Source organism: Orcinus orca, chromosome 5 (genome assembly GCF_937001465.1).
Source record: "Orcinus orca chromosome 5, mOrcOrc1.1, whole genome shotgun sequence".
NCBI lineage: Eukaryota > Metazoa > Chordata > Mammalia > Artiodactyla > Delphinidae > Orcinus > Orcinus orca.
In genome coordinates this window covers 9,208,297-9,230,855 of record NC_064563.1, presented here as the reverse complement: position 1 = coordinate 9,230,855, position 22,559 = coordinate 9,208,297, and the positions used below count along the sequence as shown (strand labels likewise).

Genomic DNA, 22,559 nt, shown 5'->3' with positions numbered 1-22,559 from the left:
TGATTTCCCTTTCCCCATACATGCATTGTATTATACTGGCCTAGTGCCTTTATTCATGTGCGTTCGGCTTCCCAAGATGTACGTTACTCCATCTCTGTTATTCCAAATCTTACTCATTCTTACAGTACAACTTAAATACTCCTATCCTCCTTTAAACCCTTTCTGATTGCTCTAGCAAGGAGCACTTAGTTTGGTCCACCTTATACTTGTGTTAGGGTTTCCCCCAATAGACTGCCCCATAATGAAGACCTCATCTCCCTTATCTTTATATAATACACAGCATCTCAAGCATTATACCTTGTCACTAACTATTTGCTAATTGAGTGAATTAGTTAATTAACTAATTAGAAGCTATTTAGAGACTATGGGACAGGTAGAAGCAATGAAGGTAACATTTTAGTCTCCTGGTTCAAGAAAAGCCTCTCTTCAGCACTGGTGGAGGTTAAAGCAAAGGGAACTGAGCTGAATGTCGACCTGGCTGGGAACAGAGCATTCAGAAATCAGGAAGTGTTGGGCTTCCCTGGTGGCGCAGTGGTTGAGAGTCCGCCTGCCGATGCAGGGGACACAGGTTCGTGCCCCGATCCGCGAGGATCCCGTGTGCCGCGGAGCAGCTGGGCCCGTGAGCCATGGCCGCTGAGCCTGCGCGTCCGGACGGAGCCTGTGCTCCGCAACGGGAGAGGCCACAACAGTGAGAAGCCCCTGTGCCGCAAAAAAACACAAAACAAACAAACAAAAAAACCTAGTCTTTCTCCTTAACAGATGTCCGCTCTTGGTCATGTTTTACTTTAACCTTTTTTAGTACCAATATTTTAATATCAACATTTCATATAATAATACTTAGCTGTTAGAGTTGTAAGAAATTAAATTATACAATACAGGATTAAATTAAAGGATATATAAATATTAAAGCATATTTATGTTTTAATATATAAACATTATATATTAAATATATGTATTCAGCACACTGAATATATTCAGCACATTGGATGATCAATGTGTGGTCTCCAACCACAAGTGCACAAATAAAAATATTACAACTTACTACCACTATTTTTACCATAATCAGTGAGGTAACAGCAAAGCAATTGGAAGCCAGGAAGTATTCTGAAATACGAGCCCATATCCTACCCATTTCACATCTTCAGTATCGTATCTCATCATGGAAAGTAGCATTTGTAATTATGAATGATGCAAGAGCCTTGATATCCAAGAAGGATGTGATTGTGTCCTTTATATCTACTATTGTATTCATTATTTTCCACTTATGGAAATAGGATTCTGGATTCATATTTTACACATGTTTTCAATAATGAAGGATTTTAAAGGTCTCCGTTATTTTCAGTAAGACAGAAAACCTTCATTCCTTTGAAAAAATAGCTTTTTAATCTAAGCTTGCTCTGTGTTATGCTGCTCTCTGCTAGGCACTTGATGTGAATTGGGTGAGTTAACCTTACAACAGCTTGTGAGGTAAGTTACTGCCACGTTCTCCATTTTAGAAAGGAACAAACTAAGACACAAAGAGGATAAGACTCTTACCCAACTTTACATGATGATTAAGTGGCAGAACTAAGATACAACAAGGTCAGGCAATATAATTCCAAGACAAGTTTCCTATGCATTTCTGGATGCCGCGTTGCTTGCCTTCTGGGTTTTCAAGCTTTCCTGCGCTGCCTGGGCTGACACTCTTCTCTGTAGTCATGTTTCTTTTCTGTGTTCTGTCTGTGCTTCTGGCTCCTTTATGTGTTGCCTCTCTGTACTCTGTCTACTTCTCATTTTTAAAAATTCCCATGCCAACCTTTCGATCTCTGACATAACCCCATTGCCCTGTTTATTTCAAGTCCAATCACTCCGCCACCCACTGACTAAAAACTTATTTTGGAATGGTCACACAAACTCCCACTACTTATTGTGCTTCACGCCCCAACAAGCCATCAAACAAAGTTAGCTACATGTTTTTAAATGCAGTGCTAGATATGACTCAGAATCAACTCTTTTTTTTTTTTGATTTTAGAAAAAAATTTTTTTTCTCTTTTATTTTTATTTTTTTTATTTTACATCTTTATTGGAGTATAATTGCTTTACAGTGGTGTGTTAATTTCTGCTTTATAACAAAGTGAATCAGCTATACATATACATATGTTCCCATATCTCTTTCCTCTTGCGTCTCCCTCCCTCCCACCCTCCCCATCCCACCCCTCTAGGTGGTCACAAAGCACCGAGCTGCAGAATCAGCTCTTTTAAAGGAGAACAAAGGTTGACACCTCAAAGTTGGTGTTTCATTTTGAGACTCGGACGTTTCCTAGAAACTTGAGGAACATGCCTTCAGAACGGTTTCAATACCAAGTAAAGATAAATAAAATCCAGAGGACTCTTTAATGGGCTATTTGAGTAAAACATTCCAACATATTATGTGGTCTAATTTATCTTAGAGTTACTTTTATCATTGAGATGTTAGAAAATGTATCTCCCTCTAATGTATTTGGAAGAAATGTAATCAGAATTTTAATTTGAAGTTCTTTAAACCAGAGAAATTTGAGATTCCTCTTCAGTAGATGCCAAAACCCTATGTTTCTAACTTAAATGACTGTCAGGCAAGTACTAAAAACAACTGAGAAATGGTCTGTGGACGTGGATGTGTCAATTCATTTTTCTTCCCTAGATTTGCACCAACTCTGAACCTTTGAGACAGAAGAGAGAACAAGAAGGAAATTGGGGGCAGATAATAAAAAGAAAATAAAATAATTTGGCTGGCTTCAATTACCTTTATCCTAAATTATCTTCCTGAAACAGGTTTTTGTCCTGATGTAGGTGCAAGTGACGAGTGCTTTGGATTAGAACTTTCTTAGTGACAACTTGTACATGTTACACCGAACTCAGCCATGAATATATGTCCCACAAACTCATTAATCCATGAGAAACACCAGGGCAATTACTCAGGAAAAAATGCCCACACGGAGGCACAGATCTGAAAGCATTGTGAGTTGTATGAGCATTTTAGGTAGGAAGGTTAAGTGCAAATAGTTTATCGTTTATGTTCTGCTAACTTAGCCATGAGCCCAATCTATGTTCGATTTTCCTTTATTTTTAGCACTGAATTTGAGAGACATTTGGAAGTGCCCTAGTTGGCTGGAATCAGGTGGTTTGTTCTGCCTCTTCTTAGGATTGATTAGAAAACTCTACAGTAGCTGCTTAACTGTAGTGTTGGACTGTTTCACATTTTGCATTCTTTCTAAGGTGTTTTTGTTTGGTTTTGGTTTTTTGATGTATGTGATGACAGCTTATTTTTGCAGTTTGCAATAGTGTATAATATTTCAATTAATCATTGCTTAAGTGAAATGCTATATCTTGGTTATCAATATTTAGGAAGTTTCTATAATAGGAACTTCAAATGTAAGTAGACTTCAGAGAATTGGCCAACTCTGGGCTGATTTTAGCACAAATGGTACATTGTTTTCTTGACAGTACTAATCGCATCTAACATTTCTTGCTCTGAAGAATTGTTCAGCAGTGGAAATAGAGCAGAAATGATACATGCATCAAAATGTGAAAAACTTGCATCCTTATCCCATCAATATTTGCCAATGGGTCATCATTCAAATAATTAAAAACAAATAAAAGAGAAAGTCACAAAATCATGGGTTATTACAGAAGCATTTTTCTTTAAAAAATTCACCCATTTGTGAAAAAACATTACAGGATCTTATTTCATAAAATCTTAGACCTGAAAAAGAACCTAGAGATTACTCAATCCAGTCACTTCATACACAAGTTGAAAAGTGGAAGACCAGAAAGGCTAACTGATGCATGAAGGATCATACATGTAGTTAATTAGAGGCAAGACCAAGATTAGGACTCTCATTTCCTGACTCAAAGTCCAGTCTCTACTATTCTGTGATTAATCCTTTTTGTTTCAGACTTTTGCCTCAAAGGTAGATTGTACCACTTCAGAAATGTAAGTCTCCTCTTAGTTTCTGAGAACCAAAGTGTGAGATTCGTGGGAATTCCAAGGAATGAAGTTCCTCTTCAAATTGGGACCTCCTCCTTAGTGGAATCAATGAATCAGTATCAAATACCACTACAGCCTGTGCTCCTCTAGTCTTGTCCTCAGTCACATCCTCTAAAATGGGGACAAGGTGGAAGGTCGAGAGTGAGTTTTGGAAGCTAAGTCTCTGAACTTCTCCTTGACTCTGTTTCTTCAGTTAAAATGTAGACAGTCCATAGTCTAGTTAGTAGTAATGTACAATGTTAATTTCATAATTTTGACAAATTGTGTACCACTGTTATGTAAGATATTAACAGTAGGTGAAACTGGGTGAAGAGTGTACAGGGGTTCTCTGTATTCTTTGCAACTTTTGTGTTAAGCTAAAATTATCCCAAAGTAAAAAATGTTCTTTAAACCAAAAACAAAACAAAAAATTATAGTGGCAGGCGCTGGATGAACCTTGAAGAATGGAGACAAGTATGTTTCTTGTCAATGATGTTATCAATGCTGTAGGTGTAGATATTTTGAGACAATGGAGTTGAAATCTCAAGCTTTTCTTTGATATTTTGTTTGGGGTGAACAACTCTTTTTGAGTATCTATAGCAGCAAACACAGTATCTCACAATTGTGTTGGGTCTCAATTGCTGCACACTCCCCGTACACACACATAAACACACAGACACACTCAAACTTCTGACATTTCTCCTGATAGTTGTCAGTCACCTGTGCAACTGAGCAGTCCCACATTTCAGCCCCTTGCCAAGAAGACTGAAGAGGTCAAAGAAGTTCTCATGTTGTGGCCCATAGCCATCATTGTCTCCCTCTGCTTTGCCTCTCCCAGCCAGCCACTTGCTGCCTATCACTCACAAGAATCACAGTGATCTTCCACCTCTCAACCTAATGATGTCCAAGAAGATTAAGTAGGTTATCAGAGTTATGGGGTGAGGGGAAGCAGATGTTAACTATAGTATTTTCTATGCTTGGAATTTACATTAGGAACTTCTTGATCACTTTTAAAGTATTGGGTTGACCAAAAAGGTCACTGGGGTATTCCCATAAGATGGTACAGAAAAACCCGAATGAACTTTTTAGCCAGCCCAATAATATTCAGGGTCTAAATACCACGTTATTCCATGTCTACACTGTGAATTACGTTTGGATCAATCTTCTATTTTCTCTGAGATTTTTTATTTATTTTGGGACACATTTCCCCCCTCTAAGCAGAAGTGGACACTGGAAACGCAAACTTATATAGTAATGGTTTCAATAAGCACAATTAATTGATAATTTTAAATGATTACCTCTTTATAAGCAGTGTCATAGAGCAGGAAGACATGGATGTTTAAGTTAGAGAGTGATGAATTTACCTGTCAGTTATAACAGTTCCTAAAAAAAGAAGAGAAAATTGCTCAAATTCTCTGTTAGGTCTCCATCGGTTTAAAAAAAAAAAAAAAGCAGAGTTATCTTGAGAGTTGGGTGAAAATGATGTTATATGAAAGAAAATGCCTAGTCAAATATTATACTTGGCCTTGAGTTGAGGTTGGCTGCTGTTGCGAATGTTGTTGGTACTCCACCATGTCCCCTAAATCTGTCTGAGTCTCATCCTTAGGGTCTGATCGATTTGCCTGAGGCATTGTCCCAAGCTGTGGAAGGCTCCTCTGATAGCGGGCATGGCACTGTGGGGAATTAATGCCCCCTATGAGCAGTCCCCAATCAACGACGGCTGAGAGATGGTGCAAATCTTCCCCTGCTCTAACAAGGGTTTGTTCTACACCGGTCCCAGCGTTTTCCAATAGGATTAAGCGCCAGTTGCCGGTAGTGGTAGCTTTCTGGATTAGGCTTGCTTCATTGGCTGCTTCCTTTCTCTGTGTTCCTTCCTTATTATCTCCTAAGGATATTTATAGTACTGGACCCAACACTTAGATTACTTACACTTAAAGGCTTCTCTTCTTCCAGAGAGCCTTAGCTAAGACGGCTTCTTTCTCCACCATGTATATATATATATATATATATATATATATATATATATATATATATATATATATCATAATATAAATGGCAACTTGCTTGTAAAGGCATTCACCATGCTGCAACACCAGTGCCGTTGGGTCTGTACATATAGCATGTGAAGCATTATGGCACAGCAGACATAGAATCTGGGCTGTCAAAGCACACAGATCTGGATTAAAATCCTGACTCTGCCATCTTGAACACGCATTTAATCTCTCTGAGCCTTAGTTTTCTCATCTTTAAAAATGGGGATAATAATTTCTAGGTTGTTGTAATGATTAATGAAATAATGACTCAAATGATGGATAATAATTGTACCTATTCTATAGGGTTAGTGCATATAAATAAGATAGAAGCACTCAATAAAGTATTAACTCTGTATCAGTTTATAAAAGGAAACCCCTAACATGGGCTCCATTCTAGTTTCTAGCTAAACCCCATTACAACAGGGTTCATTCATACCAAATTAAGTAAAACACCATTTTGAATTATAGGTGTTATGATACATGTGCTAATCCTTTCTCTCTTTTCTCTATCCATATAAACTCATCTTTACAGACACATATAAATCTGATTTCATAAGCTCATGTTCTACTGGATGGTTTTTCATATTACTGAAGTGTTTTATAACACTAAAGAGTTTCACTATAGGCTTTCCTTTTTTCTTCCAGTTTTATTGAGATGTAATTAACATACAGCACTGTACAAGTTTAGGGTATATAGCATGATGATTTGACTTTCACGCATCGTGAAATGATTATCACAGTAACTTTAATGAATGAACATTCATCATCTCAAATAGATATGAAATTAAAGAAATAGAAAAAATAATTTTCCTTGTGATGAGAACACTAGTATTTACTCTCTTAACAATTTTCATATATAACATACAGCAGTGTCAATCATATTAATCATGTTGTGCATTAAATCCTTAGTACTTATTTGTCTTATAACTGGAAGTTTGTGCCTTTTGACTGCCTTTATCCAATTCCACCCACCACCCTCCACCCCTGGTAACCACAATCTGATCTCTTTTCCTGTGAGTTTGTTTGTTTTTGAAATATAATTGACCTATATTAGTTCCTGTTACACAAAATAGTTATTCAATATTTCTATGCATTTCAAAATGACCTCTACAATAAGTCTAGTTATGGTATGTCACCGTACAAAGGTGTTACACAGTTATTGACTATATTCCCCACACTGTACATTTCATACCTGTGACATTTATTTTGCAAAGGGAAGTTTGTACCTCTTAATCTCCCTCATATATTTCTTTCTTCCCCCCACCCTGCTTCCCTCTGGCAACCACCTGTTCTCTCCATATAGAACTCTGTTTCTGTTATGTTTGTTAATTTGTTTTGATTTTTAGATTCCATATGTAAGTGAAATCATATAATATTTGTTTTTCTCTGACTGACTTATTTCACTTAGTATAATATACTCTAAGTCCATTCATGTTGTCATATGTGGCAAGATTTCATTTTTTATGGCTAACATTCCATTGTGTGTGTGTGCACGTGCCATATATTCTTTATCCCCTCACCTATTAATGGGCACTTAAGATGCTTCCATATCTTGGCTATTGTAAATAATGCTGCAATAAACAGAGGTGCATGTATAGTTTTAGAGTTTTTGTTTTCTTTGGTTAAAAACCCAGGAGTGGAATTGCTGAAACATTTAGTCGTTCTGTTTTTAATTTTTTGAGGAACCTCCATGCTGTTTTCCATTTATATTCCCACCAAAAGTGCATGAGGTTTCCCTTTTCTCCACATCCTCACCAACACTTCTTGTTTCTTTTCTTTTTGATGATAGACATTCTGACAGATGTGAGGTGATGTCTCATTGTAGTTTTGATTCGCATTTCCCTGATGATTAGTGATGTTGAGCATCTTTTCCTATGCCTGTTGGCCATCTGTATGTCTTCTTTGGAGCTGTTCATATCCTCTGCCCATTTTTTAATCTGATCTTTTTTTTGATGTTGAGTTGTATTTGTTCTTTGTATATTTTGGATATTAACCTCTTCTTGAAAATATCACTTACAAATATCTTCTCCCATTCAGTAAATGGCCTTTCCATTTTGTTGATAGTTTCCTTCACTGTGAAAAAACTTTTTAGTTTGATGTAGTCCCATTTGTTTATTTTTGGTTTTGTTTCCCTTGCGTGAAGAGATGTAGCCAAAAAAAAAAAATATTACTAAGACCGATGTCAAAGAGCTTACTGACTATATTTTCTTCTAGGAGATTTGTGGTTTCAGGTCTTATATTTAATCAATTTTGAATTTATTTTTGTGCATGGTGTGAGAGAGTAGTCCAGTTTGATTCTTTTGAATGTAGCCATCCAATTTTCCCAACACTAGTTCTTGAAGAGACTCTTTATTCCCCATTATATTTTCTTGCCCCACTTTGGAATAGAATAAATGTCCACATAAGTGTGGGTTCATTTTCTGGGCTATTTAGTTCCATTGATCTATATGTGTATTTGTGTGCTAGTACTATACTGTTTTGATTACTGTAGCTTTGACATATAGTTTGAAATCAGGGCGCATGATACCTCCCACTTTTTTTTTTTTTCCTCTAAGTTGTTTTGGCTATTTGGGATATTTTGTGCTTCCATATAAATTTTAGAATTATTCTAGTTCTGTAAAAAATGCCATTGGTATCTTGATAGAGATTGTATTCAATCTGTAGATGGCCTTGGGTAATATAGTCATTTTAACAATATTAATTCTTCCAATCCATGAACATGGTATATCTTTCATCAGTTTGAATCATCTTTAATATCTTTAATCAGGGTTTTATAGTTTTCTGAACACAGGTCTTTTACCTCCTTAGTTAGATTTATGCCTAGGTATTTTATTCTTTTTGATTCAATTGTAAATGGTATTGCTTTATTAATTTCTCTTTCTGATAGCTTGTTGTTAATGTTTAGAAATGCAACAGATTTCTGTATGTTAATTTTGTATCCTGCAACTTTACGGAATTCATTTATTATTTCTAATAGCTTTTTGGTGGTGTCTTTAAGGGCTTTCTATATATAGTATCATATCATCTGCAAGCAGTGAGTTTTACTTCTTCCTTTCCAATTTGGATTCTTTTTATTTCTTTTTCTTGTCTGATTGCTGTGGCTAGGACTTCCAATATTATGTTGAATAAAAGTGGCAAGAGTGGGCATCTTGTCTTGTTCCTGATCTTAGAAGAAAAGCTTTCAATTTTTCACCACTGAGTATGAGGTTAGCTGTGGACATATCATATATGGCCTTAATTATGTAAAGGTACTTTCCCTCTAAACTCACTCTGTTGAGTGTTTTCATCATAAATTGTTGTTGAATTTTGTCACAAGCTTTTTCTGAATCTATTGAGATGATCATATGATTTTTATTCTTCAGTTTGTTAATGTGATGTATCACATTGGTTGATTTGCAGATATTGAACCATCCTTGCATACCTGGGTAAATCCCAGCTGATCATGGGGTATGATCCTGTGATACATTGGTGAATTCTTTTTGCTAATATTTTGTTGAGGAATTTTGCATCTATGTTATCAGTGATATTGACCAGTAATTTTCTTTTTTTGTGATATCTTTGTCTGAATTTATGAGTGTAATGCTTGCCTTATAGAATGAGCTCAGAAGTGTTTCTTCTGAAGTTTTTTGGAATCATTTGAGAAGGATAGATGTAAACTCTTCTCTAAATGTTTGGCAGAATTCACCTGTAAAGACATCTGGAATTTAGTTTGTTGAGAGTTTTTAAATTACTGATTCATTACTGGTAGGTTGTTCTTTTTGTGTTTTTTTTTTTTTTTTTTTTTTTTTTGCAGTACTAGGGCCTCTCACTGTTGTGGCCTCTCCCGTTGCAGAGCACAGGCTCTGGACGCACAGGCTCAGCAGGCATGGCTCACGGGCGCAGCCGCTCCGTGGCGTGTGGGACCCTCCCAGACCGGGGCACGAACCCATGTCCCCTGCATCAGCAGGCGGACCCCCAACCACTGCACCACCAGGGAAGCCCCTGTTCATATTTTTTATTTCTTCCTGGTTCAGTCTTGGGAGAGTGTACATTTCTAGGAATTTGTCCATTTCTTCTAAGTTGTCCATTTTATTAGTGTATAATTGTTCATAGTAATCTCTTATGATCTTTTATATTTCTGTGGTGTCAGTTTTAACTTCTCCTTTTTCATTTCTGATTTTATTGATTTGACCCTCTCTTTTTTTCCTGATAAGTCTGGCTAAAGATTTATCAATTTTGTTTATCTTTTCAAAGACCAGCTCTTATTTTCATTGATCTTTTCTGTTGTTTTCTTCATCTCTGTTTCATTCATTTCTGCTCTAATCTTTATGATTTCTTTCCTTCTATTAATACTAACTTTGGGTTCTGTTGTTTGTTTGTTTGTTTTTTAGTTCCTTTCATTGTAAGGCTAGATTGTTTATCTGAGATTTTTCTTGCTTCCTGAGGTGAGCTTGTGTCACTATAAACTTCCGTCTTAGAACTGCTTTTGCTGCATCCCACAGATTTTGGATAGCTGTGTTTTCATTTTCATTTGTCTCCGGGTGTGTTTTTTTTCTAATTTGATCTGCAGTAATCCATTGATTGTGTAGTAGCTTATTGTTTAGCTTCCACGTGCTTATGTCTTTTACATTTTTTTTTCTTGTAGTTAATTTCTAGTCTCATAACGTTTTGGTTAGAAAAGGTGCTTGACATGATTTCAATTTTCCTAAGTTTACAGAGACTTGTTTTGTGGCCTAGCATGTAATTTATCCTGGAGAATGGTCTATGTGTACTTGAAAGGAATGTGTATTCTGCTAATTTAGGATAGAATATTCTGTATATACATATTAATTGCATCTGGTCTAATGTGTCATTTAAGACCAATGTTTTCTTATTGATTTTCTTTCTGGATAATCTCTCCTTCAATGTAAGTTGGGTGTTAAAGTCCCCTACTATTAGTGTATTACTGTCAATTTCTCCTTTTAAGTCTGTTAATATTTGCGTTATGTATTTAGGTGCTCTGATGTTGGATACATATATGTTTATAATTGTTATATCGTCTTCTTGCATTGAGCCCTTGATCATTATGCAGTGTCCTTCTTTGTCTCTTGCTACAGTCTTTGTTTTAAAGTCTATTGTGTCTGATATAAATATTGCTATCCTGGGTTTCTTTTCATTTCCATTTGCAAGGAATACCTTTTTCCATCCTCTCACTTTCAGTCTGTGTGTGTCTTTAAATCTGAAATGAGTCTCTTATATACAGCATATACATGGGTCTTGTTTTGTATCCATTCAGCCACTCTATGTCTTGTGATTGGAAGATTTAGTCCATTCACATATAAAATAATTGTTGATATTTACGTTCTTGTCATTTTTTTAATTGTTTGCAGTTGTTTTTGTAGCTCTTTTTTGTTCCTTGTTTCTTCTTTTGCTCTCTTTCCTTGTGATTTGTTGACTGCATCTTCTGTTATGTTCGGATTACTTTCTGTTTTTTGTGAATGTATCCATTATAGACTTTTAGCTTGTGGTTACCATAAAGTTCATATGTAACACCCTGTGTATATACATGATTATTTTAATAATAGTGATTTCTTAATTTAAAAGCATTTTGACAACCTACATTTACTCCCCACCTCCATGTTTATAATTTTTGACATCATATTTTGTATCTTTTTGTTTTGTGTATCTTTTGCTACTTATTTTAGATATAGATGACTTTTAGTACCTTTGTTTTTAACCTTCCTACTAGCTTCATGCATGGTTGATTTTTTTACCTTTATTTTATATTTGCCTTTACCAGTGAGATTTTCCTCATAATTTTCATATTTCTAGCTGTGGCCTTTTCTTTTTTTCTTAGAGAGGTCCTTTTAATATTTCTTATAAAGCTGGTTTGGTGGTGCTGAACTCTTTTAGCTTTTGTTTGTCATAAAACTCTTTATCTTGCCATCAAATCTGAATGAAAGTTTGTGGGGTAGAGTTTTTTTGGTTGTGGATTTTTCCCTTTCATCACTTTAAATATAGCATGGCACACCTTTCTAGCCTGCAGTTTCTGCTGAAAAATCAGCTGATTGTATTATGGGAGTTCCCTTGTATTTAACAGTTGCTTCTTATTTGCTGCTTTTAATATTCACTCTTTATCTTTAATTTTTGCCATTTTAATTGCAGTGTGCTATGGTGTGGTCCTCTTTGGGTTGGTCCTGTTTGGGACTCTCTATTCTTCCTGGAACTGGATTTACTTTCCCAGGTTAGGGTAGTTTTCAGCTATTATGACTTCAAGTATGTTTTCTGCCTTTTTCTCTCTCTCTTTTCCTTCTGGGACCCCTACAATGCAAATGTTAGTGTTCTTGATGTTGCCCCAGATGTCTCTTAAACTGTCCACTTTCTTTCATTCTTTTTTTTTTCTTTTTTTCTCTTCTGTTTCAGTGATTTCCACTACTCTGTCTTCCAGCTTTCTGATCCATTCCTTTGTATCATTTAATCTACTATTGATTCCTTCTAGTGTATTTTTTCTTTCAATTATGTTATTCTTCATCTGTTTGGTTCTTCTTTATATTTTCTAACTCTTTATTATAAACTTCTAACTTCTCACTCTGTTCATCCAATTTTCTCCCACGTTCTTTGAACATCTTAGTAATTATTACCTTCAACTCTTCATCAGGTAGACTCCTTGTCTCACTTAGTTCTTCTGATGTTTTATCTTGTTCCTTCATTTGGAACATATTCCTCTTTTGTCTCATTTTGCCTAATTTGCTGTTTTTATTTCTATGTATTTGGTAGGTTGGTTACTTTTCCTGGCCTTGGGGAGGTGGCCTTTAGCAGGAAATGTCCTATGCATCCCAGCAGCAGATTCCCCTCTGGTCACCAGAGCTATATGCTCTTGGGGTGCCCCTGTATGGGTTGTGTGAGTCCTTTTCTTCTGGCAGGCTCACTACTGTGGGTGGTCTGGTAGGTGTGGCTGGCCCTCAGTCTGGTTGGTTGCCTTTTGTGGAGGTTGCTGGCTACTGATGGGTGGGGCCAGGTCCCAGAGTGGTTGCAGGCTCAAGGGGTCTTAAGGCAGCCAACCTGCTGGTAGGTGAGACTGTGTCCCTGCCAGCCTAGTTGCTTGGCCTGAGGTGTCCCAGTACTGGTGTTGACAGGCTGGTGGTTGGGGCTGGGTCCCAACACTAATAAGCTAGAGGGAGGATTCCAAAGTGGTACTTTGCCAGCAACAGCATCCTTGTGGTAGAACGAGTTCCCCAGAATGTCTGCCTCCAACATTTTTGACCCCAGGGTGAGCTCCAAGATCAGCAGGGTGTCTGACCCAGACTCCTTTCAAATAACTACTTCTGCACTGGGTCCTGGAATGTGTGAGAATTTGTGCGTGCCCTTTAAGAGTGGAGTCTCTATTTCCCACAGCCCTCTGGCTTTCCTGAAAGTAAGCCCCACTGTCCTTCAAAGCCAAATGTTCTGGGTGCTTATTTTCCCAGTGCAGGATCCCCAGGCTGGGGAGCCTGAGGTGGGACTCTGACCCTTCACTCCTTGGGGAGAACCTCTGAAATTGTAATTATCCTCCCATTTGTGGGTCACCCATCTGTGAGTATGGGTCTTGACTATACCCCATCTCCACCCCTCCTACCCATCTCATTGTGGTTCCTTCTTTACATCTTTAGTTAAAGAAGATCTTTTCTTCTAGTCTTCTACACTTTTGCATCAAAGTTGCTCTGTAAGTATTTGTCATTTTGGTGTGCCCGTGTAAGGAAGTGATCTCAGGATCTTCCTATTCTGCCATCTTGGCCACACCCTCCCATAGGCTTTCCTTAAATAACATGCTTCTATTCCTTTCATTAAAGCTAAAATATCTGTTAATTTACCAAATACTAATATAAACTAAACTTTTCAGGAACACATCTATTGTATAAAGCAGGTCACACCTGTACAAACTGTGAATGTAAACACATGCACCGTAAAAGTAAGTATATTACTGTATGAAACCTAGATTAAAATAAAAAGAAACTCCTGTTTAGAGTTAAAAGTATGTAATTAAGCAAAATACTGGTTAAGTATGCAATGAAAAGTATATGGATTGAATTATCATGCTTAATTATAGGCTCTTCTGGGCGTGGTCATTAAGAGTCATTCTATCTTTGAAATTGATATTTATTTCATAAATCTCCTCTGTTTTATTCATCTAATCTATTTTGGTGATGACAGGATTATTTTACGATATCTTTTGTTTTTATCAGATGGCAGTGTATCCAGTATATTTAGATTCTACTTCATTTTGTGTATGCTTTTTCCTTCAAAATTTAGGGGAAAAAAATCAAGCAAAAGCAGACAGACTGTTCTAGGACATCCCTTTAGAGATGGGTTTCTCTAGATTAAAAAAAGATTGGCTTCCAAATTGGTTAAATTGCTTCTTCTGTACAGTACAGTGACATGCTGTCTTGTTACAGTGGAACATGTGCTCTCATTTCGGACAAGCTGTTCTGTGAAAAAGTTTTTTTTAGCCCCCAGAGCCCATCCCCGGATTTGTGGGTGTTACCTCCTTTCCGTGTTACCAAGTTTTTTTTATCATCATTATTGCTTGTGCTCCAATAGCTGCAACACAGTTTAGTAACAACCCTTCTTAAAAAACAAGATGCTTCTGAAAATAGACAGAACAGTTGGCTAGACAGAAAAGATATATCAACAAAAGTAGGTCTGTTGTTTGTCTGTGTTTTGCTCCCTAAATCGCTTCTGAGACAGTTTCACACATATGTAAATGAACAGGAATTGAGTGAGAGTATAATCTAATATAATCCTTATGACCTATCACAAAATTTTATCCTATTTTATTAAGAAAATCAAATTCTATGAAAACTGATTTGGTTTGGAGAATTTTTAAACATTTTACTTTGTTACAATTAAGGAATTTAATCAAAGGTTTTGGCTGGGTTTGTTTGGTTTTATTTTTCTAATGAGAAAACTTGAGGTTCTGTAAGCAAATTCAAGATCAGTAGATGGGTCCAGTTTTTTAATTCATGACCTGATTTTATAGCTGATTCAGCTGAGAGGAAGCAGTGGCTTTACTGTGTGTGGTGGTGTTTTTCTCATTCCTCTGTGCATCAAATAAAAAAATTAGTCATGCAATATTTACTCTCTGGGCAAAATGACATTTTTCAGCTGCTCAGACTTCCCCAGAATTAGTGGGAATGACCAACATGGAACAAAGGGGCAAGCCCCTCTAATCACTTCATTTTTGAGCAGAAACATGACATCGCTTTCAGAGCACTGCTTGGAAGGCACTTGAGAAATAGCCAACCCACCAGCCATTCAACATCTTGTAGTTGGCCGTACTTGACAAGGCTTGGGTCAAATGTCTGTAAGAGCACTCTTCTGCAGAAATCAGCATCCTGCGTACAATGATTTATTCAGATGTCATCTCTGCTTCCTGATTTTACTTGTCTTGACTCTCCCCCGACAGTGCATACAAATACACCAGTAATATTTTTTAAATGCACATGTGTTTTGCTTTTGTGATATCTCTTTAATTAATCTTGGATAAGCTGTCTTTATGTCTAAATCTTTTTCCATACAGGATTAAACCAGGTTTTACCAAATCATGCTTTATCACTTCCTCCTTCCCTTCACTTAAAATTCTAGAGCAGAACTCTTTAATCTGGGCCCTTGGACCCAGCCTGTAGGAAAAGGCCATGAACCACCTGAAAATGTACACAAAATTGTGTGTGTGTCTCCATGTGTGCTTTGTCCTGAGAAAAGGAGCATGTCTTTCTTCAGGTTCACAAATGGGTGTATAACTCCCCCAGTTTTAAAACTACTGTCACCTAGATTTCCTCCCTGTCATTTCTATTAGTTAAGAAATGCTCAGTTCTATCAGATGGCATCCTTGGGTTCTACTGAGTACACTTAGTCACCACCTTCCTTTTCCATTATGACTCACTCCTGATCTCATATTTCCTCTTATTTTCTGAATTTTGTACTTTCTCTGTTCCAATTTAAGTAACATGAGAAAGAGAGAGAAAAGAGATATTATATACTAATATAATAGTGTATAATATAATGCCACTAACAGGGGTTGGCATTTCTTCATGTGGCATCTCATTTAATCCCACTGCAACTGTACAAGTTAGATAGTGTCCGTATTTCTACAAATGAGAAAATGAAGCTCAGAGAAGTTAGTCATTCCCAAAGATGGAAGGAAAAGTCCAGATTTAATGGAAGAGTCCAGATTTAAATCTGTGTTTGAATGTGGAGTTTATTCCTTCACGAAGCCTTTCCAGACAGAATAAATGGTCATAGCTTACTAATGGTGTCAGCTTTCATAATGTGTAATTTTCATTTTATTATTATTCTCTATCATCAAAAAATACATTCATTATACTTTGTGCAGAGATCTAGTACAAATTTATAAATGCTCATGTGTTGCTCTATTGCATCTGTGTTGTCATATTATTGCAGAGGGCAAGAACAATTTATATGTTCATTAATTCTTTCACTTTTAGAAATAATATTTATTAAACTCTACTATTGTTAGGGGCTTTGCTAAGTTCTGGAATGATGGTTCTAAGTTCTATCTTCACATCAGTTTCTACTGGGGAACTTTTTAAAAATATCAGTACCTGAACTCGGAACCAGAAATTTCGATTCAGTACATGGAGGTGGCACTTGGACAGTGTATTTTTAAAATGCTTTCCCAGCTGTAGTCAGCATTGAGAACTACTGTTCTAGAAGGTGACTTTGCGAAGTCGAGGGCCTTTAGTCCCCTAGATCTGCAGCATCAGCATCACGTGGGAACCTATTACAAAGGGAAATTCTCAACCCTTCTCCCCAACCTTCCCATGTGCTGTACCAGAAACTCCAGGGATAGGACCTGGCTGTCTCTAACAAGCTCTCTAGATATTTCAGAGGCAAGCTAATGGTTGAGAAACACTTCTCTAGAGACAAGATAAATGAGACAGAGTACTTGCCACTGAGCATTTCTGTTTGATCTCAGGGAACCCAGTTGTTTCAAATCTGCATTTTAATTACCTAGCACAGTTGCATAATCTGTAACTTTAGTTGATAATGACAGCATTATTACTACTTAAACAATGTAATGACTTTCCATCTCTTCTTGGGCAGCCATTAAATGAAGTGTTAATAAGGAAAGAGTGGTCAATGCCTAACATCCCTTAACAAAAGTCTCATGGACCTTATGGGTTGAGCTGAATTGCCATAGTGTTTCATAACACACACACACACACAGAATTTTTAAATATAAAACTTTAAAGAGAAAATAAAGAGAAAATATTTCCAGTAAAGGATTTTAAAGTGGTCTTTGTGTTGTGTTTTCATTGTATTATTATTAATATTATACTGGCTATTTCCCATCTTTATTAACATAGCTTTATTACAGCTTTATGATAGTATAATTGACATAAAATAAAATGCACATATTTGAAGCATTTAATTAGATAAGTTTTGACACATATATACACCAGTATCGTGAAACAGTTGTAGGGGGGCACCCAATTCCATTATAGGAACCTCATAGTTGTGCAGTTTTCCCCCACCACCCCCAAACAGCAGAATGAGGTTGTAGAGAAGGCTTCCTGAGGAAAACATGAGCTAAGACCTATAAGGCAACTGATATCAGGTCAGGTGAATAAAATAAGGAAAGGTTGTACAGATTAGAAATAAAGCCCATCAAAAAAAAAAAGAAAGAAAAGAAATAAAGCCCATCTTGCCTATATGAAGTCTAGATTCTTGTGTTGGTTGCTGTTTACTATCATGTAGGGTTGAAAAATACCTACTCAACCCCTTTGTTTCTTAAAATTCCAATTGAGAAATAAGCTTAACAGCTAGTGAAATGTACAACACTGCTACCCAGAGTAGAAATCCCAGGTTCTGTCACTGCAGGTAGTTCTTGCATTAGAGTAACCTGTTCAGCTTTGACCACCAATCCACTCTTGAATGCATATTTCTCTGCTGTGTGTGTTATAAAACAGTTGCATGAAAGTGATGCCTTTGCTTTTAGAGCCATGGAATCTAATTCCTTGACTTGAACTTCCTTTTAACTTTCTTCTTTCTCCTGAGCAACTTCGTGAATCCTTAAATGTTCATTCATCATTACGCCCAGGTGCTAATACCGAGACTTTATTTTGGGGGCTTAAAGGCTCATTTTTTTTCCATTGCAGGTTGGCTTCATGAGCTGGGAAAGAGACTGGAATCTCCATACTACGGTAACAATACTTTGGGGGGGCCGTCGATCCGAAGTGCCTATATTGCCGCTCTGTACTTCACACTCAGCAGCCTCACCAGCGTTGGGTTTGGGAATGTCTCTGCTAATACAGATGCAGAAAAGATCTTTTCCATCTGCACCATGCTGATTGGTGGTAAGGAATATTCTTCCTTTAGACCAAGAGAAGGAACGAGTGTCTGCCAAACGGTTGCTGTTATGTTCCCTCTGTCCTAAAACCCAATACAGGGTAGATTGGTTTACATTGGAAGAGTCTAAAAGCACTAATTAGGAAATCAGTGACCAACAGTTATATATACATGTAGATTAGCAATGAAAGTCTGTGATGTCAAGAATTCCATGTTCTGACAGATGAAGAAGTTGATTTTATATATATATATATGTTTTTAACAGAAGTACTGTTGATTTACAATTTTGTGTTAGTTTCAGGTGTACAGCACAGTGATTCAGTTATATATATACTTTCTCAGATTTGTTCCCTTATAGTTTATTACCAAATATTGACTATAGTTCCCAGTGCTATACAGTAGGTCCTTGCTGGTTATCTATCTTATGTGTAGTGATGTGTATATGTATCTGATGGTTGATTTTGAAAGGGCAGGCACTTTGCTTCCTAACATGCTATTTACCTTAAGTGTTTGTGAGTTACATGAATCACAGGTATACATTTGAAATGCCATTTTGTAGCTCCAAACAGGTGAGGGTTATCAAATTTTATTAATACTACTATAGTCAATTAAGGATGTTTGATAGATAGCTTAGTTAAAACAAAAGCAACAAACACCAATACAATAATAATAAATATTTAACCTTTATTAATCACGGTTATGTTCCATTCTCTGTGCTGAATGCTTCACTACAATACCTCAAGCAATTCTGAAGGCAAATCTGTGGGTTCTGCACCATTATTATCCCATTTAACAAATAGAGACGTTATTATGCTATTACGTCTGAGCTTCAAACCCAGCGTCTGTACTCTGCTTTGTATCACTGTGGTTTGGACTCCGCAAATTTCATTCTTCTTTGCCAGCTGACATCAGTCACTTCTCCCAATAGGGGCGCCAGAGGGAGACTGGAGGCAGGAGGAGGGGGGAAGGAACTTCCGGGTTCTGATGGGTGCAGTGTATGTTGAGTGGCAGGCCACCTCAGACAGCCGCAAGTGGCTTCATCCTTCAGCCTCTTCAGGCACTTTCAGAAGCAGCCTCATTGAGGCTGGAGGTACCCCCGCAACCAAAGTCAGAGTCCCGACTCCTCGTGGCTCCCATTGCTTCTCCTCTGGGCTCCTCGGTGCTGATAACCCCACTTCTCTTTGTTCATCCAGCTCTGCAACTATCACACTCACGTTACTTCTATCTAGACTCTCCTGATCATTCAGCACTCCAACACCAGGGAAAACAGTTCTTTATAATAAATTCGCCCAGATGAAATATTTACTTTCATTTCTCTTTTCTGAACCTAACTGACAGGATTGATGCCTTTATTACCCACATTTTTCAGATGACAAATCTAAACCTTGCAGAAATAAAGTAACGTTTTCAATGCCATACAACCAGTAAGTAAAGAGGCAAGTTTGGAACCCAGGTGATTACTTACTTCTGTCATTAAATGCATAAATGGAAACTTGTGAATTATAAAGCTGTTCTTATGGAGATGTGGGTGTCTACCTGAATTGAGTAAATATTCTTAAGCCAGAGTTCTATGAGTACTTTCTGCCCCACCGTATTCCCTCAAAAGCTTGTTCTGTCATGTTCTCTTTTTTTTTTTAATTTAATTTTTGTTCTATATTAAAGTATAGGTGATTTACAATGTTGTGTTAGTTGCAGATGTACAGCTAACTGATTCAGTTATACATCTACATATATCCATTCTTTTTCAGATTCTTTCCCCATATAGGTTATTACAGAATATTGAGTAGAGCCCCCTGTGCTATACAGTAGGTCCTTGTTGATTATCTATTTTATATATAGTAGTGTGTGTATGTTAATTGAGATTATCATGTTCTCTTAATGACCTTAGTCCCAGATATCACTTTGAGTTTTGAACCTTATTATAGAAGATGGTTTCTACCAACTTCCTTGCATAGATGTGAACTGATTATGTGGGACTTCAAGCAATGAGTCATCCAGCCTACCATGAAACCAGAGCAGCATAAAGGCAATCTTTCTCTCGAGGAGTTTAGGATCACCTTGGAAGAAATACGTGGAAAGAGTTTTAATATATATATTAAATATATATTATATATATAAGTTTTAATATATATATTTTAATATTTAATACAATACCAGGCAGTAAATGCTAAGTGCCAAATCAGTTAGGAACTTGAGAAGCAGTGAGAAAGGGGGCCAGGGATTGGGAGAATTTCTTGGAAAGGCAGAGTTGCTGAGGTAGCATGCTGGGACTGCAGCACTTGGAAGAGGTTTTTGGCCGATGTAGAGCAGTAACAGCCTAGGGAGCAGAGAACAGGAATTCTCGTTTTCTGAAGAGCTGCAATGTGCCAATCCCGTGGTGGTGATTTTATACCCAGTATTATGGCTTATATAATTGCTGCTCTCCTTGATGGCCCATCTTCCAGCCTAGCAGAATGACAAGCATTTTGTAAACAGACACAGTCTATATTTATTTAATATTTGCCCATATTTCTTCTACTCCTGATGGAAATTTTTGGAAATGGTCAAATGCTCAAGGTTTAACCTACTAATTTGACATTGGAAGAATATGTTAGCTAATTGAGCTTATTTCCTGTTGATTCACTAACTATAGTGTAAGTGGTCCGGAATCAGAAATTGTTAAGGATATTATTATTCCCTGCTATTCATTGTGAGTAGAAGCTAAGCTGGTCACAAAGCCAAAAGATATGGGAAATAATCAGATAATGCCACTTTGTCACTTGGTAAATATTTATTGAGCAAATTATCCTGATGCAAAACCAGCGCTCATTTGGAAATGGCATGAAAGCATTTAGGTGACTTGAGCAGCACTGAGGAAACCATTGGTTTTGAATGGCAAATGGCATCTGAGTAACTCAGATTTATTAATTAAAGCTTCACAAATCTGTGTCTGTTATTGTGACAATTACCCTAGGCTAAGAGAAATGATGCCTTCATTTTAATATTTCCTAGTTAACAAATTACTGGCATAATTTTGAGAACTAATCATAAGAGCTCACAATATTGAACACTTTGCTCATTTAATTCTCATAACACTATGAATTAGAGGTTATTAACACCCCAATTTAATATAAGGCAGCAGAAGTTTAGTGAGTTTAAATGCCCGGATTCACTAAGACCTAGAAAACTTTTTGTAAAATATCTATTTCATTATATACTGCAAATTGATTTTATTTTTTAATTTCTATAAATATATACAAATAATTTATTTTTTTAATTTAAAATATGTATTACCATGGAATCAACGCTAAGTTATCTTATTAGGAATCCCCACACAAGGCCGATGAAGTTGCTAATGACAGGGATGCAGTATTTACTACAAAAGCAGATAGGAGTGGTATTAAATGTTGCAGGTGAGTGTAAGAACCCCAGATAATTATCCAGGGCAGAGGCGCTCACAAACTGAGTTAGGAGGAGGAGGGGGAAGGGAAAGCTTCCATGCGAGCATCTGTAATTAACGAGTGTGCACACCACTGATTTATGGGAAGCATATTTAAAACTATCAAAGAGATTAAGCAAAAGTAATGAAAAAAAAATCCATACCTAGATAAATCTGTATAAACCTTGAGAACACGCAAAACAAAGAAGGAATCCTAAAATCTTCAAACAACTATTAGAATTAATAAGTGAATTTAGTAAGGCTGATGGATATAAAGTCAATATGCAAAAATCAGTTGTATTTCTATATATTAGTAACAATCAATTAAACAATATAATACTTCTAAAATTATAAAAACATCAAATACACAGGGATAAATGTTTTAAAATGTGCAATACTGGGACTTCCCTGGCAGTCCAGTGGCTAAGACTTTACCTTCCAATGCAGGGGGTGCAGGTTCAATCCCTGGTTGGGGAGCTAAGATCCCACATGCCTTGCAGCCAAAAAACCAAAACATAAAACAGAAGCAATATTGTAACAAATTCAATAAAGACTTAAAAAAAATGGTCCACATCAAAAAAAAATTGTTTATACATGCAATACTATTATACAGAAAAGTATAAAACATTAGAAAATTTACAAATAGTTTAAAATAATGGAAGGATATACAATGGTGATGGTTTTAAGACTTAGTATTGTAAACATACCAGTTTTATTCAAATTAACCTAAAGAGTCAATGCAGTCTCAATTTTAAAAACCCAGTAGATGTGTGTTTGCCTGTATATATGTGCCTCTTTGAAAATTGGCAAGATGTTTCTA

The 22,559-nt window shown here is 36.7% G+C and overlaps 1 protein-coding gene across 1 annotated transcript in view; it reads left to right on the top strand.

The window, feature by feature from the left end:
- The window catches only part of KCNH8 (potassium voltage-gated channel subfamily H member 8), a 388,857-nt gene that overhangs the window by 283,202 nt on the left and 83,096 nt on the right, over window positions 1-22,559 (top strand). The window contains exon 8 of the mRNA XM_004271920.4: window positions 18,132-18,329. Within this exon, the coding sequence (XP_004271968.1) occupies window positions 18,132-18,329 (198 nt within the window). The remainder of the gene's footprint in view (window positions 1-18,131; window positions 18,330-22,559) is intronic.